General features: G+C 42.3%; 1 protein-coding gene across 2 annotated transcripts; it reads left to right on the top strand.

Moving 5' to 3' along the window:
* Positions 1-1,865: 1,865 nt before the first annotated feature.
* On the top strand, positions 1,866-15,533 carry LOC4346436 (ABC transporter G family member 1). 2 transcript variants are annotated; one of them, XM_015755262.3, is made up of 8 exons: positions 1,866-2,411; positions 9,957-10,036; positions 11,844-12,308; positions 12,408-12,494; positions 12,980-13,108; positions 13,217-13,405; positions 13,509-13,595; positions 14,751-15,533. In XM_015755262.3, exons 1-8 carry the CDS (start codon positions 1,979-1,981, stop codon positions 15,408-15,410), a joined length of 2,130 nt encoding a protein of 709 aa, XP_015610748.1. In that variant the 5' UTR covers positions 1,866-1,978; the 3' UTR covers positions 15,411-15,533. The 2 variants fall into 2 exon arrangements, with proteins under 2 accessions (XP_015610748.1, XP_015610749.1); XM_015755263.3 differs by lacking the exon at positions 12,408-12,494 and having other exon boundaries at positions 1,871-2,411.
* Positions 15,534-17,981: the final 2,448 nt, after the last annotated feature.

Below are 17,981 nucleotides of genomic sequence, written 5' to 3'. Positions count from 1 at the left end.
GGATGAAAGGTAGGAGAGGAAGTTAAAGATGAGGAGGAGGAAAAGGGTGGAGTTTGCGATCAAGGAGGAGAGGATAAGTGCAAGGGATTATATACGACGCGTTGATACGGAACTAAAAATAGTAGGGTGCCAGACGCTTTTTGAACCGGGACTAAAAATCAGTTACACCAACCAGGACTAAAGATCATAAAGTGGTGTTGGGTTTTTTAACCGGGGAAAAAAAGATTTTTAGTTCCGGTTCCTTTTTTTTTTCTGAACTAGGGCCTGAAAGCCCCCCTTTCCATTAATGGAACGGCACATAGAGTCTTAAACAAGCTACCAAAAGAGAAAAAAGAAAAGCAGAGAGGTTCAGTAGAAACTAAGCTGAAACCTGAAAACAGCAGGTCAGCAAGCAAACTGAAACTAGCAAACGTTACCAGGATCCCAACAGCAGGGACTAGACAAAAGCTAAGTGAGTGAGAACTCAGGGGGGTTACATCGGTAGACAAAGACAAGATTTCAGAGACAGAATCATTCCAATCTTCTTGCACAGGGCCTCCATTCATATCTTTAGTTGAAGATGTCATTTGCCACCTGCTTTACCAGCCTGGCCCCCAGCTCCAATCTTCTTCAGTTTGCTTCCAGTTTCTGCAAAATAGCCCAAGATTTAATTAGATTACCGACTAAATAGACCACCTCAATGGGATCTTTTGGGAGAATGTTATCAAAGCAGGCTTTATTTCTTGTTTTCCAAATAGCTCAGATGACAGCAGCAGCCCCCACCATCATCATATTCCTCATGTTTTTATCAAAACTGGTTAACCAGGTACCAAATAGCTGAGTTTTATTCAGAATTGGTTTAATGTTTAAAGCACATATCACAATGTTCCATATTATTCTTGCAGTAGGGCAATCGAAGAAAAAGTGTTGAATGGATTCTTCCCTAGAGCAAAATTGGCACAACTTATCTCCTTTTCTCCAACCTCTCTTGTACAGGTTATCTTTGGTAAGAATTTTGTTTTTAAGAAACAACCAGAGAAAGACTCTAGTCTTCAGAGGTATCTTAACCTTACAAATCTTTTTATAAGGGAAGACAAACTGCTTCATTTTGAGTGTTAAGTAAAAAGATCTCACTGAATAAGAGCTATCTTTTGTTAGGTTCCGGTTCCCATTGGAATCGGGACAAATGTGATTTTTCAATTACCCACAAGAGATCAGTTCTCCAGTATTGATTTTTAAGCAAAGATCATAAATAAAGAATTAAATTTCAAATATAGTGTTCATTTAACTTTTTTCATAAATATTCAGGATATAATTTATTTAGGAGGAATATAACGTCGTTCTCGCGTAACGGGGCGCTGCAGGGTGTGGCGCGGCAAAGTCGCGAGACCGCGCGGCCAACCAGCGATACCGCAGCAATACGCCAATCATTACTAATGATCCTGATTAGCAATTAAGTAGTGATTAGTTAATCTAATTAGTGATTAATTAATTTGCTAATTGATAATTAATCACTAATACTGCTCTTTCGGTCTCGCATGTTGGTTGTGCGAGACCGTTCGGTCTAGCATCTTCCACACCATCCGTTTCGTCACCCATACGTCGTTTTCGTGTATAGATTGTACGAGATCGACGGAATAGTTTTGCTAAAAAGTTGCGTCCTGAATATGTGAAAAAAAATTGAATGAACAGTATATTTTTAAATTGAATTCCATAAATTCCATTATTCGAAGAAATAGAACATTTACGCCAGATATGGTTTCATTTTCACACCAAACCACCCCTAACCTACAAACGAACCACCATAACACTGACGGACGCAGACATCACAACAAACTCTAATTAAACTTGATGCCTATATATATAGGGATATGGATGCTGCAAGTGGAAAATAACCTCATTGGAGAGGCTAAAACGGAAGAGCACACTAGTGGTTTCACTTGTGTCACTTGCACTGACTAATTGTACGAGCTCGCCACGTACTGTCTCACCAGCTAGCATGGCGACATCGCCGTTGCCACGTTGGGCGGCGACGCCGAGCCCGTCGCGCCCGCTGTGGCGTTCATCCGGCGGCGGTGGCGCCATCGTCAGTAAACTCCTGCGTTCCCCATTCACCACCGTGCTCGAGGCTGTCCGCGGGCGTGCTGCCCCCGACGACACGCCGCCTCCTGTACAAGCTCCACCGGCGCCGGAGCACAACTGCGCCGGCGCGTTCGACGGTATCGCCGTCGTCGCTGGAGATGGGAGGGAGGAGCGGCTCGACGGGGGCGTGTTCCTGACGTGGGAGGACGTGTGGGTGACGGCGGTGGACAGCGGGGGGAAGGCCGCCACCATCCTCAACGGCGTCAGCGGCAGCGCGCGCCCCGGCGAGGTGTTGGCCATCATGGGCCCCTCCGGCTGCGGCAAGACTACGCTGCTCGACACCCTTGCCGGTAACACTTGTCGATCTCAGTTTCTCTCTATCCATATGCATCTCTCTATCGACCTGAGGTTTACACAATTTCACTCGTCTTGTGTGTGTGTCTACATATTTGACAATCCTTATAGCAATAAACTGTCGAATAATATATATTCTCCAACCACACTATTAGTACCATACATCAGTAAAACTACGTACCTCCCCGCAAAAAAAAAAAAAAACTACGTACCTGGGGTGCTCTTTCATTTGTTAAAGTTCTACAGATCACAACGTAATCTACAATACACTAGTCAGAATTTCATCCTATATATTCATAAAAGTTTTTAAAGAAATAACTATATTAAAGTGCTTCCAATGACAAATGTATTGATATATATCATTTTCACAGATCAATTTAATTGTAGTATTTTTCTTCTATTATTAATTTAACGTTTGGAGGTTTAACTATATGCATAGGACGTTATCTTTTTGAGAATAGATTTTTGCTAATGTGAGGTCGTTTATACCTTTAAACACCGGAATATACAATACTTTTCAACATTTCTGTGGATAGTGGGACATTGTCACTGACATTTGAGCCTCACTACCCTTGGGCTCATATGTCAGTGACCAAGTATAGAGAGGGAAAAAAAAACGAGCACAACGTAACCAAGGAAGAAATATGTTGTAGAAAAAATAGCAAAATCAATTTGAGAAGGTGACAAATGTGTATATCCCTGTCCACTGACCTTTCTGTAAAATTCAGTCAGAACATGACGCGATTTGGGTCCAACCGTAACGAGTCTTCCACGTTTGAAATATTTTTTTTTTGAAAGGAATCAGCACGAGACTGTGCTATTTCATTAGATATAGGCGTAAAAAAATACAACCCCTAGAGGCAAAAAAAAAAAAGAGCTGTACAAATTACATAAGCGCTATGATTAAGCTGGTAAGAATTCTCCAAGTCGCCTTGTGCCTGCCATTATCCAGGTTCTTGCCTCTTCCTTTATTTTTGCCATAAGGTTGGGGGCCGCCGTTTTCTTGTGCTCGAAGATCCTTTGGTTTCTTTCTTTCCAGATTTCCCAGGCTATGAGTAGGATTAAGGATCGCAGCCCTTTCTTGGGCACTTTCCTTTTATTGGCTAACATTTCCCACTATTCGTGTACGCTTTGGCATGGCTCCCAATTGCTCGGATCCAATTGCTGATAAGCCACCCAGTTGGCCGTCAGTCTCCAGATCCTTCTGGTGTATCTACAGGAAGCTAAAAGGTGGCATGCCGTCTCGTTCGTCATACGGCATAGGAGGCACACTCCGCTATTTGGCCATCCTCTTGTAGCTAGTCGATCGGAAGTCCAGACTCTATTTTGAATCACAAGCTACGCATAAAGTTTGCATTTTGCAGGGGCCCAAGATTTCCAAATTAGGGGATTGAAGTTGGTGCCGACTGTTCCTAGACACTGAGCCTTGTATGCCGAAGAGGCCGAGTATTCTCCATGATTCGAGAGCTTCCAGACGATGTGATCCGACTCATTTTGGTTTAGCATGATGTCCTGGGTTGCGCTCCATAGGGACACAAGCTGGCTGATCAGTTCCACTGTAAAAGTAGTGTTCCCATTTAGCTCCAATTTAGCTCCAGGTCATCGATCCAGGTGTCATTTTCAATGCCTTCACGTAGCGATTTGCTTCTTTTCTTGGAAATTGCATAGACGAGCGGCATGCTGTCCTTTGGTCTTTGCCCATCCAGCTAGGCGGACTCCCAAAAGCGGATCGTGTTTCCATCCCCTATTGTTATTTTGGTAGCTGCGGCGAAGAGAAGTTTGTCCGTTTCATCACACGGTGTCTCTAGTCCCACCCACGGCTTGGTGGGGTGTTTCCATTCATGCCAGAGCCATCTCAGTCGCAAGGCCCTCGTAAACATCTCCATGTTCAGAACCCCTAGTCCTCCTAGTGTGGTTGGGAGGCACGTCCTTTTCCAGTTCACCTTGCATTTCCCTCCTGTAATTTTCCACGTTTGAAATATATGCACGGTGCTCCTGTTTGTAGTTTGGTTGCGGTCACCCGCGATTTGTGAAGAAGAAGACGAAGAATAAAAAGAAAAAGAAGCCGTCCATTACTTAATTTGTTGCATATTAAAGAATTCTCCGAATTTGGCACCATCGTCCTCAAATAAAAAAAAAGAACACATTAATTGGATTTTTATAAGAATGGAACTCTACCAGAGGAAACTAAAAAGAATATAAAAAATTTAAAGAATCCTGCAAATCTTTTTTATCACGGTAACCATGCATAATTACTGTCGATAATTCCCCTGATGAAAATTAACGGCGTTCAGGAATTGACACTTTTATTTTCGAAACGACCTGCACGATATAATGCGAATTTTCACATTGATATAGAAGAAAAAAAAAAACTCCCTCCGTTCCAAAATATTAAAACTGTTAGCCCTAAAGATTTGTACTAAAATATAACAACTTCTCTATCAATATTCTCTTCCCAACCAATCATAATCCTTCACCATTCACTTTTTCTACCTAACTCTACTACTCAACCAATCACAACCCTCCACCATTCATTTCTACCTACGAATACTTATAATCTAGAATGGAGGGAGCACAAAATTATAACACTGAAGGGTGTAACTAGGAAAAACCAAAAACAAACACACCACCACTGCTTGCTAGCGGCTCCTAACACAACCTCGAAGATGGCACAGTACCAAACCGACTACCGCTAAGCGTGACCAATCGTTACGGGACAAGAAAGGGGATCACAATGCACCACCGAGAACCAACTCCAAACAAAAGATTAATGATGTAGTGGGGTTGAGCAGGGAGAGGGTGAGACAAGAAGATCCGCTCATCCCCCACGCCAAGCTTGTGACAACAACCAATAGACCACCCAAGACCAAGCTGAGGGGAGGCCGTAAAGGTGGGGAAATGTAGACCTCCAAGACGCCTTTGGCACCAACGTCGCCCCTCCAAAAGGACTGAGCATGGTTATAAGAACCGGGACCGGACTGGCAGTTCGACCAGAAAAAACCAGAACTAAGGCTGCGTCGGCTCCGCAAACGGACCGGCGAAAACCCATCAAACCGGGTGGTTTTTTGCCGAACTAGAGGTGGTTCGACTGCTGAGGGCTGCTGCAATGAGGGATTGAACCCAAGACCTCCTTGTTCCCATGGAAAGACTCATCCACCACGGCATGTCGCCTATTGTGGTAGTATTGTAGCACACATTTATTTAAACCATTTTAAACTGGTGGTTTGACCGGTCCAACCAACAAACCAGTTAACTGAGTGCCCTAATGGTTCATTACCGGCCCGGTCTTAATAAATATGGTCAGGAGGGGAGAGGAAGGCAGCCCGACAACTCCACAAAGAGGGATCACGAAACCCAAACACGTCATCCTCAGATAACTCCAAGCTAGGCTTTCACCTGCTACATCCTCTCCCGCACCTGTCATCGCCACCCAGAGCTCCACCAACCAACGACCTCCGCTAGCCTACAACTCTATCGTATCGGCACCACAGTGATGGTCAGCCCAGACCAGCCAGCACCACCTCCCACCGCCTAGCATGACGCGATCTCCCACGAGGCCGCGCAGATAGAGCACCCTCTTCCCCAATCACCACCGTCATCGTCTTGCCAAAAGAGCTCCCTTCGATCGGAAGGGGCTAGCCATAGCAGGCGAGGAGCTTCATGGAGAGAAAATAAAGGTCTGATTGGCTAGAAGGACAGACCTGCCACCAGCTGCAGCGCTTGCTATCGCCCGCATCGCCTCGGTCGCACCTGACTCAACCGGTGGTCTCGGTCGCGCAGCCAACTCTACCGTTCAACCCACTTGTGCCCACTGCTCCCACCAAGGATATGCCAAATCCAGTCATTGGGAAACTGGATCCAGCCAAGACGGTGTCGGATCAGCAGCAACCAAATGCACCGCAACCGCCTTCTCAGCCTGCTGCACGGCATGCCTATGGTGGCTAGGTTTTCGCCCCCGACCCACCCACGAGGGGACGGCGTGAGGGAAGAAATTGTGTAAAATTTAATTTTTTTTTTCTGGAATTGGTACTGTTGGAGCGAGATAGAAAGATATTTGCACATTCCTGTTGCGAATCTTTGGGCCGGTAGGAAATTAAAGAGAATGGCTTTTCTTCGAAGAACACGTCGATATCGTGTACACAGATACACAGCACGTAACTTACGTGTTGAACGTATTGATTACCAAGTTGATGTGGTGGAAGTGGAAAATGATTGCACGATCGATGCTGATCGCTGCTCGGCCATACTGAATCGTACCCGTTAACTATTTCACATTGAGGCAGTTGGAGGGTGAATTAATTTTCTGATGCTGACTGAAGTTAAGTCAGCCAACCCGCTGTTATTAGCAAACTTATCCAGCCCGCCATTAATTTTCTTTTTTTTTTAGAATTACACAGTACAACGCAGACACTCATAACTCACGCGCACTCACCCCTATGAACACACGCACGTAAACCCTATCTCTATGAGCATCTTCGAAGACTGGGCTAGCAAATTCTTGAGAGATTGACGAAGTCACCACAGGCGCCTCGCTGTCGACGGGTACGTCGCCTACCACTGAAAGCACAGCGCCGATAAATCCTGGATAATTCGCTCCCATGGGGAGTCGAACCCAGGACCTCAGGTGCTACTGAGGTGGTTGCAGACTTAATCTTCTTTATGTATATACTCGTTCCATTTCGGGGTTATAAGATGTTGTGACTTTGGTTAAAGTCAAACTGTCTTATGTTTGACCAAGTTTTTTAAAAAATAGTAACATTTTCAATCTAAGAAAAATTTATTATGAAAATATAGTCAATTATTGATTTGATGAAACTAATTTAGTATTATATTACTATATTTATCTAACAGTTTAACTTTGACCAAAATCAAAACGTATTGTAACCTGAAACGGAGAGATTATATGTATAACACCCATATGGGCACCATGGTCTCCGGGCACCAAGGTATGAAATAAAAAAATTCACTCAAAATTTTAAAATTTTGAATTTTAAATAAATAAATAAATATATGTATGCATTTATCTATGTATATATTTATCGATAAATATGCATTTATTTATATGTATTTATTTATCGATCGATGGTGGTACATGTTTGGAGAATACCCATCTCAAACTTCTTCTGCGTGAAAATTATTAATACAGAAAATATGAACTATAAAGGGAGGGAGAAAAAGAAAGAAAGTGATAAGAATGGCAGTTTTAACGATTTGAAACACATGATTTTCTTTTATCAGAGTATAATCATCTGATATCTTCTTCTGAAGATTTAATTACAATAAATAAATAGAATAGTATGATCGGATCATATATTAGATAAATAGTTTAAAATAAAATATAATTAAAGTGAAGAGAAGAGAATGAGAAGAAACTAGCCATATACGGTCTGTGGTAATGTCAGGGTGCCCAATTTTTCTTCTCTTAATTGGGCATCAGAGAATAAGTATTTTCCCAAAAAAGATGGTAGTGGTTGTTGGAGTTCTAAATTAGAAAGATCTTAACTTTAGCCTATAAATCAATCACTCTCAAATTACAAATTAATTTCTGACCTGTCGGATTTGAAGACATTGATAATTCCTGTCTTTGCTTTTCTTTCTCTTCTTCTTCTCTCTGTTTCTCTTCTCTTTACCTCACTAGATCACGTCGGCCTTTAGGTCTCCACCGGCACTGCCCTGAGATAGCCGAACGAACCCCTTCTAGTGCTTAAGCCGATCGGGGGCGAATTAGGGTTTTAGATTAGATAGGGCAAGAATTGAGTGTCCTCTCCTCCTACAATTTGTTCTCTTTTATAGCATTGGTGAGGCCGGGAGCTTATCTTGAATTTAGGAATCAAAAATTCTTTTAACCGATCACAAAACAACCTTATCTCTTATCTTCTTATTTGGTTCGGATTGTGTGCTCATCCGAAAAATCAACCAATAGTGGCGTCTACGAGTAACAAAAATTCATTTGGTGGCATAAAAGGAAAATATATTTTCTTTTATACATAGAAACTCAATATCTTTTAAATGGCATATAAGGTATTCCCTCTAAAATAGGGACACCTTATCCGTTAGTACAAGCAACTAAGATTGGCTTGTGGTTGCTTTTAATTTTGCTTTATAGATCTTGATATTGTACTTATACCATGTTTATCAGGGTCCTGCTAATGCGCGGATGATCGCTGGGAGTGAGCGATCACCCACACTCCCCTCCGCCTATGCCGATTCCTCCCTCTTCTCCCCTTTCTCCTCCCCATCTTATCTTCCTACTACAGTACACCACAAAATTTTTTTAAAAAAACAAAAGTTAGAAAAAATTATGGATAGAAATGCTATATATAAAAAAATTGAATTTAAATTCAAATTCAAATTTGAATTCAAATTCAAATTCAAATTTGAATCGGGTATGTAAACTTTTGACTTATAAACTTTGGATCTATAAACTTTAGGTGTATAAACTTTAGATCCATAGAAATACTATATATAGAAAATATTTGAATTCAAATTCAAATTTGAATCAGATATAATTCAAATTCAAATTTGAAACGGGTCTATAAACTTTAGGTCTATAAATTTTAGATGTATAGAAATACTATATATAAAAAGTTTTTGAATTCAAATTCAAATTTGAATCGGATATATAAACTTTTGACTTATAAACTTTTGCTCTCTAAACTTTAGATGTATAAACCCTAGGTGTATAAACTTTAGGTGCATAAATTTACTAAAATAGGAAAGTAATGCGGTGCCAAAAAAGAAAACCAGGTAGAGCGAGGGAGGGGGGAATGGGGCGATCGCTAGCCAATAGCTAGGGCGATTGATCGCCCATTAGAGTTTCCGTGCTTATCATGACTTCCTAATGTATCTTTTTTATGTGTGAAAACTGAAAAAAAAAAGAAATTCCTCTCTCCTCTTACTTTATTTTATTTGTGATTTGGCTCTCCATTTATGTATGGAAGCAAATTAGAAATTCCTCTATCCTCTATATATAGCTATTTTGATCCCCCAATTATATTGTTTATCTATCTCGTATCATCAACTTTATATTACGAGGCATGCATTAAGCTCCAACAATGGTGATGTCCATAATGTTAGCATGCCACCAATGGCATGCAATAAGTTCCCAACAACACTGATGTCTATAGTGTTAAATAGCATGCCACCTATTGTAAAAGATAATGTGGCATCAGATTAAATGAATGAAACGATGAAACTAGATCTTGAATTGAGACCCAGTTTCTATATAATATTAAGGGTATTGATCAAATATTTGATGTTAAATTAGCACAGTAAATTGGTGATATGTGTGCAATAGAATAGTGCTATATATAGTTTCTAGATGATGTGGGGCATATAGACACTATATATTAACAGTGTCTTACAGCACTGGGACGGTCGTCCTTATGGGAGTCTTAGTGCTTCTTCGTCTCAGTTATAGAGTTCCTTCTTTTTTTCTCACGGTTATATTAAATTGTGTCTTTCGAGCTGAGTTTCTGTTGTAATACGCCGTATTTCAGTTCATAACATCTTATCGATCTGTACTCTATTGATATACACAGGAAGATTGGATTCAAACTTGAAGATGAAAGGGCAAATTCTGGTTAACGGTCGATGTCAGCAACTTGCATTTGGAACCTCGGTGAGTTCAAGTGAGAAAACTATTGGAGCATCTAATTAATACAGCCCATTTTGATTAGTATTATTGAAGAGTCTGTCACCTCCTGATGGAAAACGTACGAATTACCCCCCGAACTATCGCGGTCGTCCGAATTATCCCCCCGAACAACAAAACCGGACATTCTTCACTCCCAACTATACAAACCGGACGAATTACCGCCCTCGACCCAATCCGCGGTGGTTTTGGTCTACGTGGCGTACACGTGGCAGTCCAGTCAGCATTTTATTTTTTTAATGGTGGGACCCACATGTCAGACACCACTTTCTTTCTTCCTCTCTTTCTTTCTCTCTCTTTGTTGGTCAGCAGCGGTGCGCACGCCGGTGGCTGGCACACATGGCGCGGCGCGGGGGCGGGCTGGCGGACGGCGCGCGGGAGGTGGACGGGATGGGGGAGAGGCGGGCGCCGGCGGCCATGGCAGAGAGGCGAGCCATGGCCGGAAGCGTCGGGAGGAGGACGGGGGACGGCGGACGGAGGCGCACGTCGGGAGCTGGAGCGGCGTCAGGAGGAGGACGGGGAGGAGGAACAAGAGAGGCTGAAGAGAGAGGCAGTGGTGGCGGAGGAGGAGGCCGTTCCCGCGACCGCCGCTCACCATTTCCTCCGCGCCCACCTTCTATCCCGGCGGCCTCCCGCCTCAGCGTCGCGCCCGTCGCAACCTACCGGTTGCCCGCCGCGCGGAGGGGCGGGCGGCGGACGGTGACGCCCGGGGGCGCACAGTGGACGACGGCGCGTGGGAGCAGGCGGTGGGCGCCTGATGGCGATGCACGGGGGCAGGCGATGGACGGTGGCCCTGTCGCACTCATTGGGGTGGGGCGAGGCTGCGGCGGCGGCGACAACTGCGGTGGAAGCGGCGCTCAAGGTCCTGCAGGCGTACGAGCTGCGGTACAACGCCACGGTGGCCGGGGTCATCAACTACGCGTCGACGGCGGGGCAGCAACTGCTGTGGACAGCGGCGCGTGGGGAAGGGGGCGTCCACCGCACTGCCGATGTGTCGGAGCTCCACATCTCGCCGCGGACGCCGTCGCCGCCGCTGCCGCTGCCACCGGAGCCGGCCGAGCTCGTCGACCCGCCGCCGCCGCCCACCACCGGCCCCCGCACGGCGCCATGCGCGCCGACCGCCCTGAGCCCGACGACCCGAGAGAGAGGGGGAGAGAGAGACATGAGATAGATAGAGTATATATATGATAGGTGGGCCCCACAATAAAACGCTGACTGGATTGCCACGTGTACGCCACGTAGACCAAAACCACTGCGGATTGGGTCGTGGGGGGTAATTCGTCCGGTTTGCATAGTTAGGGGTGAAGAATGTCCGGTTTTGTGGTTCAGGGGGGTAATTCGGACGACCGCGATAGTTCGGGGGGGAGAGATAATTCGTACTTTTTCCCCTTCTAATCCCCCCATAGTCGAGAAGAAGCGAACATGTTCACTACGATAAAAATAAATTAACATATGATTCTAGCCAAATCTTTTAGCCGTGTATAGATGATGATTGCAATTTTGTCTACAATAAAAATGTTGTGAAATTTCACATGGTAAAAAATTACACTATTAATAACAGGGATATATATTTAGCTAGTGTAATAGTATAATCAATCCAATATGCTACCGAACTTCTTTAGACTTAGGGGGATTTACAATCATGACACTGCAAACATTAACTGCAAACATTAACGTAGCTCAAATATTAAGGATAGAGCCAGCGAGAGAGAACGAGAAAAACTGGTGTCTGATCTAAAAACATGAATGTATTGTGAATGCATGAATCAATCAGGCGTACGTGACACAAGAGAACGTGCTAATGGCGACACTAACAGTGCGCGAGGCCATCTACTACTCGGCACAGATCCAGCTGCCAGACACCATGACTATGGCAGAGAAGTTGCGGCGCGCCGATGAAACGGTGAGGGAGATGGGACTCACCGGCACGCTGGACACTCGGATCGGCGGGCGGTCAAGCAAGGGCATCAGCGGTGGGCAACAAAAGCGGTTGAGCATCTGCCTTGACATCCTTACACGTCCCCGGCTGCTGTTCCTCGACGAACCCACCAGCGGCCTCGACAGCGCCGCCTCCTTCCATGTCATGAGTCGCATCATAGGCCTCGCTGCCAGGGAGGGCATGACAGTCGTCGCTGTCGTGCACCAGCCATGCAGCGAGGTGTTCGAGCTCTTCCATGTCCTTTGCCTGCTCGCCGCTGGGAACACCATCTTCTTTGGCCCAGCTTCAATGGCTGCCGAGGTTAGTCGATCTAGTGTAGAATCATTCTGTGTATATAGTCGTTTAATTAGTTAAATGTTATCGCTGTTTTCAGCTTGCAATAGTTGGTTTAATTTGCAGTTCTTTGCTTCAAATGGCTACCCTTGCCCTCCAATGAGGAATCCATCAGATCATTTTTTGAGGACTGTGAACAAAGATTTTGACAAGGTTAGATATATAGTTGGTCCAAGACTCCAATTCAAGCACTATTAATGAAATATCATGTTCTTTTGGATAATGAGTAATTATTTACAAATCTGTCCTCTGCAAACAGTATCTGCACAATGTCACAGCAGCCCAGCAACAAAAGAGAAAAGAACAAAAATAAAATAAAAAAGATGCTATGAAAGTACGGGAATATATCCTATGCGCACAAAATTTTCATGCATACTCCGTGTACATCATCTAGCAAATATCACAGAAAATTCCATAAAAGCATGGACACATACTTCCAATAATATTACACTTATGTGTAAAATCTTATCTTCAAATTTGCATATATGTATAATATTGTTGGGATACATGTCTAATTTTTCTATAATTTTTTCACATTTGCTCGTTGATGCGTACACCATCAAATGTCCGGCAACAAAACTGGGTGACACCAATTTGCTTGCTTTTGACCTGTTACCTTTCAATTTGCTAACACACAGGAGAGTGAAGACAGACTCCGGTGCATGCCAGCTGTTGCAGATGAAGCAATAGACATTTTGGTGAATTCATACAAATCCTCCAACACTTCGGAAGTCGCAAAACAGGACATGCGTCACATAAACGAGATGGTTTCTGCTCTAAACTTGTGTACATATTATATTTATATGTACAACATACTTATTCACAATTATACATGTTTGGGATATATGTCACAAGTTATGTTCATATTCTTTTAGGATCGGGTGACGATTGGAAGAAACCGAGCTGGTTTTATTACCAAGACACTTGTCCTTACCAGACGTTCATTTGTTAACATGTATAGAGATATTGGATACTATTGGTTGCGGATGGCCATTTATATTTCCATAAGTGCTTGCCTTGGCACCATATTTTACAATATGGGCTATGGATCCGATTCAATTCGAGTAAGTGAAGATAAAATGTTGGCTGTTTTCACACAAATGGCTGATAGAGTATGCATGTACCAAACATATTTATTAATTAATTTTAATTGATTCTTCATTTCAGGCTAGGTCATCAATGTTAATGTTTATTAGCACCATGCTAACCTTAATGGCAATTGGAGGGTTCCCATCCTTCGTGGAGGATATGAAGGTATTTATGAATTGATATGTCATTAGCAGAAAGAGCAAACATGTTTACTCTATATAATTTGTTAAAATCGACTGAACACACATATAGACCAACGGGCATAAATAGTAAAATTAAGTCAGTGAACTTGGATACGATGTCTGGAATTGATTATTCAAATTCATACTACTGTACCAAAAGATTCAACAAAGTTATCAACACGAATAAAAATTTTCCATCAAGGACATGGGATAGTGCTATTTAATTAAGAGAGAGTAATGGAAATAAATTCATTTTCAATTTAGGATATTAAGAAATCATGTGAAGCATCGCATAGAAAAGCCTTAAATAATCTCTCTTATGCATCCTAATAAAATTCACAAATACTTGCAATGTCTTTTGACTCTGGATAAAAATATTTCAAACCCACAGCTTTCATTTAGTGAATTGAGTTATACTCAATTACCATTACTAATATTTAAATAGCCATGTAACACTCCGTCCGCACTTACAACATATTGTAAACAATCAATATCAGCTTACAATATAGTAAATCAGATTCTAGAATTAGTAAATCATGAAAATAATATTATTGAGATCCAATGGAGCACAGCTTAATATTCATTAATTTCGAATTTCAAGACAATCAGATTGTGAAAAATAAACTAACTGAGACTACATACCAACTACAACTCAGTATTTATTAATTTGTTATTAATATTTGTCAATTCGTAAATTTTAGATTGTTAAATAAAAACTACTACAACGCATAACTCCAACTGAGTACACCTACCTATATTATAAACTCCGAACTTAACAAATCGAAACACTATTTGTTGGACATTCTCTGGCCATAGGTTTGATAGATGCACACATGATTAATGTGGGAATTTTTACCTTTTCTAGCTTGTAGGATTAATGCAGGGCTTCTTGTGAAGCCTCTACTTATTATATATATAAAAAAACCCCCAACTTATTTACTAAAAATTCCAGAGTGAAAATTTAATAATTTTATTAAAATAATTTAAATACTTCGCATCTGTACAATAGGTTACATTTCATGTAGATAAAAAAAATCGAAATATGCAAGGTTGATTTATCAAATGAATTTGCATTTGTGCATCACATTTTTCTTAATATGTGGTCTTATATATCTACCTTTCTCTTCCTGTTGCTCAGATCTTTAGCAGGGAAAGGCTAAATGGACATTATGGTGTAACCACATTTGTCATCTCCAATACATTGTCATCCACACCATATCTTCTTCTTATTGCCATAATACCTGGTGCAATTGCGTATTATCTTAGTGGCTTACAAAGGCAAATTGAACATTTTGTCTATTTTACGTTAGTACTTTGTTCATGCACAATGCTAGTGGAAGGCCTGATGATGATCGTAGCAACCATCGTACCAGATTTCCTAATGGGGATCATAACAGGTGCTGGTATACAAGGTATTATGATGCTCACAAGTGGATTCTTCCAACTTCCTAATAGCCTTCCAAACATAGTATGGAAGTACCCAATGTACTACATCTCCTTTCACAAGTATGCACTGCAGGGGTTTTACAAGAATGAGTTCTTAGGTTTAGTACTCAACCTTGAAGGACCCATAACAGTTAGTGGCGAGAAAGTTATTGCTGAGTTATTTCAAGTGGAAACAGGTCATTCAAAATGGGTAGATCTTGCAGTACTTTGTGGTATGATTATGACCTATAGACTATTGTTTGTAGTGATTATCAAGGTTCTTGATATAGTCAAGCCCATACTTAAGGGGATGACATTTAGGTGCAACACTAAATGCATTCATGGCATAGAGAACCTTTGCGCCCCCTCGTGATTCTTGTTGGAAAATAGTATATCTAATATTGTAATATTGCTTGGTGCACTTATATACAGCGAGAAAAAAATGTAGTATTGTATTTATATTACTCAATATAAGTATGTGACTATATTGTGAACAGATTCACTACTGGAGAAACGCTTTTTAGTCCCGGTTAGGAACCCCCTATAGTACCGGTTTTCTAACCGGGACTACGAATCCGGGACTAAAAGATGTCCAGTTTTAGTCCCGGTTGAAATAAAGAGACTAAATCTTTAGTCCCAATTGGTGCTACCAACCAGTACTAAAGTTAATTTTTTCTTTTTTTTCTTTTCTGGCGCCAAATATCTCCAAATCATTAGAAAATAATAAATCACAAATCATAGATTGGGTTCGCACATCACAGATTGTTCACACATCTCAACATCCCAAATCATCCACATCAACAACTCAATATCTCAACATCCCAAATCATCCACAACAACAAATCACAGATCATTCACACATCATTCTCAAATCACAGATCAAATCAACAAACAATCATTCACATAACGAGAAGGAAAAAAGAAAAAAAAATCCATGAAGCCTGCCACCACACGGCCTTCCGCGCCGGGCCGCCGTCGCTCTGCCACCGCCTGACCGCCGCCTCCCCAGCCCAGCATGGGCCCGACCGCTGCCGCCCCTCCCCGGCACAGGCCCGGCCGCCACCGCCCCCACCCAGCACGGGCCCGGCCGCCGCCGTCTGCTTCTCCCGCAGATCTGAGGAAGAGAAGAGAGGAAAACTTAAGAAGTGTGGAAGTGGAAGGGGAGAGGAAGAGATGAGAGTGAAAGAGGAAGATGAGGAAGAGATAAGGGAGAGATAAAGAGTGGAGGGGAGGAAGAGATAAGGGTGAGGACTCTCAGATGCGCGCGGAGAGAACGATGGAAGAGAGAGAGAGAGAGAGAGAGAGCGCGAGACGTGGGAAACTGATTTGTAGTCCCGGTTGTTTATAACAACCGGGACTAAAAATCTGATTATTAGTCCCGGTTGTTTATACCAACTGGGATTAAAAATAGTGGGGGACCTGCCACGTCGTGACAATGAATAAACCGGTACAAAAGATGATCTTTCGTCCCGTTACCAACCGGGATTAAAGATCATTGCACTTTTAAACCGGGACTAAAAATGCTTTTTAGTCCTGGTTTTTTAAGCAATCGGGACTAATGTTGTTTTTGGGCAACCGACCAAAGATGGTTTTTCTAGTAGTGATTCCTTGCACATAATGATGCTATATCAAAAATATTTTTGATTCTACATGATATATGTGGAGAAAAATATATTTATTATCTTGCCACCATTTTGTTGCAACGTGTGCACCGAGCCTCTGGTAATCTAGATCTGGTTCTAATAGTCGAAGCAGCACCTTGATCATGAATCACAAATAAAGTAACTTCTGATTTTGGCGGTGATAGGATCTAATTCAGCTAGCAAGCCAATTAAGATTGATTGCTTAGATCACCTTCTGAAAACTAAAAAATAGAACCTTGACAGCCGAAATTCCATTTTTTAGTCCCTACAACAACAAAGACACGGCAACGACGGTGACAATGGTACTAACCTCACCAGAACTTAAAACTCTAAACATACTAATGCTAAGACCAGCAACATGACACAACGGTACAACGCAAAAATCAACAAAGCAAAAATTAAAAAGAACAACGCAACAACGCAAAGATGGTTAGGTAATGGATGAAACCTTTTTTTTGAATGGCTATTTTCTGGTTATAGGAAGATAAAAACACACCGAGCAACTAAAACTCTGATACCACTTGATATTACCCTGAGCTCGAATGTATGTGCTCAAAGCTCTGATTGACTAGATCTTTCGGCGAGTTAAGATAACTACAATTTGGGAGAGAAGTTGTCGACTGTCACGCCCAGAAATTCCCGAATAGAATTCCAAGCAGAATGTGCATTAAACCCCTGTCTAGGACCGGCTAGGGTACACAAATGACAAAGTTGACATGCAGATTCACGTCTTACAAACATATAAAAGTCTTACATAAATGCAGCACAAAATAAAAGCGAGCTTATTCTAGAGCTTGACATGAACAGCGGGCGACACCATTCCACAAGCATCCTTGACGGCACGGATGAAGCCTACTCCTTCGAGTAACATAACCTCCATCTGAAGCATACTCCAACTCTGGGGTGGGAGACAGACCAAGACTGAGTACTACCCACTATACTCAGCAAGTCATACCGGAAGAGAGGTATGATGTAGTGTATATATACCAAGGGAGCTGAGGGTTTATTTGCATAATTCTAGCATTTAAAAGTAGGTGTTGAAAGCAGTAAAATCGTTTTAATGAATTAAGCAATATTAATCATCACTGCGCAACACTACACCACGTTGCAACAGGCCCAACCAACCACTTGAACTACACAAGTTCCATTAGGTCAAATTATTATAGATGAGACTAATCACGGTGAATTTGATTGGCCACCCATAACACCCGATGAGACTACTGAAACATGAAACAAAGCTATTTTTAATGGTTTCTTTGCATTTTCCTAGATTTACTGAGACTTCAATGGGCTTAAACGGA

The sequence above is a fragment of the Oryza sativa genome, chromosome 9 (assembly GCF_034140825.1).
Source record: "Oryza sativa Japonica Group chromosome 9, ASM3414082v1".
Taxonomy (NCBI): domain Eukaryota; kingdom Viridiplantae; phylum Streptophyta; class Magnoliopsida; order Poales; family Poaceae; genus Oryza; species Oryza sativa.
Note: the sequence above shows the minus strand (reverse complement) of the source record. Positions and strands in the feature narration are given on the sequence as shown.

Excerpts from the sequence above, each read along its gene's own strand:
- LOC4346436 (XM_015755262.3), top strand. The coding sequence starts at position 1,979 with ATGGCGACATCGCCGTTGCCACGTTGGGCGGCGACGCCGAGCCCGTCG. Across the intron at positions 12,309-12,407 it reads CAGCTTCAATGGCTGCCGAG|TTCTTTGCTTCAAATGGCTA; the intron begins GTTAGTCGATCT and ends TTTAATTTGCAG. Across the intron at positions 13,596-14,750 it reads CCTTCGTGGAGGATATGAAG|ATCTTTAGCAGGGAAAGGCT; the intron begins GTATTTATGAAT and ends CCTGTTGCTCAG.